The 639-nt window shown below is 32.1% G+C and overlaps 1 protein-coding gene across 1 annotated transcript in view; it reads left to right on the top strand.

Moving 5' to 3' along the window:
• LOC113230802 (beta-hexosaminidase subunit alpha-like) overlaps positions 1 to 571 on the top strand; it is a 5,130-nt gene extending 4,559 nt beyond the window's left edge. The window contains exon 7 of the mRNA XM_026464891.1: positions 427 to 571. Within this exon, the coding sequence (XP_026320676.1) occupies positions 427 to 571 (145 nt within the window). The remainder of the gene's footprint in view (positions 1 to 426) is intronic.
• The last annotated feature ends 68 nt before the right edge of the window (positions 572 to 639 follow it).

Below are 639 nucleotides of genomic sequence, written 5' to 3'. Positions count from 1 at the left end.
TGTGAAACTACTCCACTAGTTTGTTATAATTATTAATACAAAGATCGAACACTCAGAAAAAATTCCTTCGATCCGGTCGGATTCGAACCGACGTCTTCTTGCATACCGTGCCAGACGCTATACCAACTAAGCCACGGAACGAACCAACGGACCTCACGAATTTTTCTATGTGCTTGCGTCGTGTCTTTTGTATTTGGTTTTTCAACGACTTTTTAGTCGTAGCGCCATCTATGAGAAATCTATGACAGATTTATCACCCACCAAGTGTAATTTTGTTTGTTTTACTTGACTTTGTTGTATTTACAAGCAGTAGTTGTACTACTTTATTTTATATTTATTATTATTATTTGCGTTAGTGATGATCATATTATCTCTTGACATTGTATTTTGAAATAAACTATTCTATTCTATTCTGTTTGATTTTAGGTTATCCAATCTAGAAATTCAGCAGTACATGACAAAGAATAACATCACAAATCCAAAAAAACTTCTTGGACTTTTCATGTTGAAAATTATTCAGGACTTCAATAAAGATACGTCGCCGATTCTCTGGCAGGTTAAGAATTTTTAATTTTATATAATATTTTAACAAAAAAGAAGTATCCCCATAACAATATTTATTTATTATAATTAAGGCGT

This window comes from Hyposmocoma kahamanoa, unplaced genomic scaffold, assembly GCF_003589595.1.
Source record: "Hyposmocoma kahamanoa isolate Upper Pololo Valley unplaced genomic scaffold, ASM358959v1 64, whole genome shotgun sequence".
Lineage (NCBI taxonomy): Eukaryota > Metazoa > Arthropoda > Insecta > Lepidoptera > Cosmopterigidae > Hyposmocoma > Hyposmocoma kahamanoa.
The sequence above is the reverse complement of the archived record's forward strand: the minus strand, read 5'-3'. Positions and strand labels throughout refer to the sequence as shown.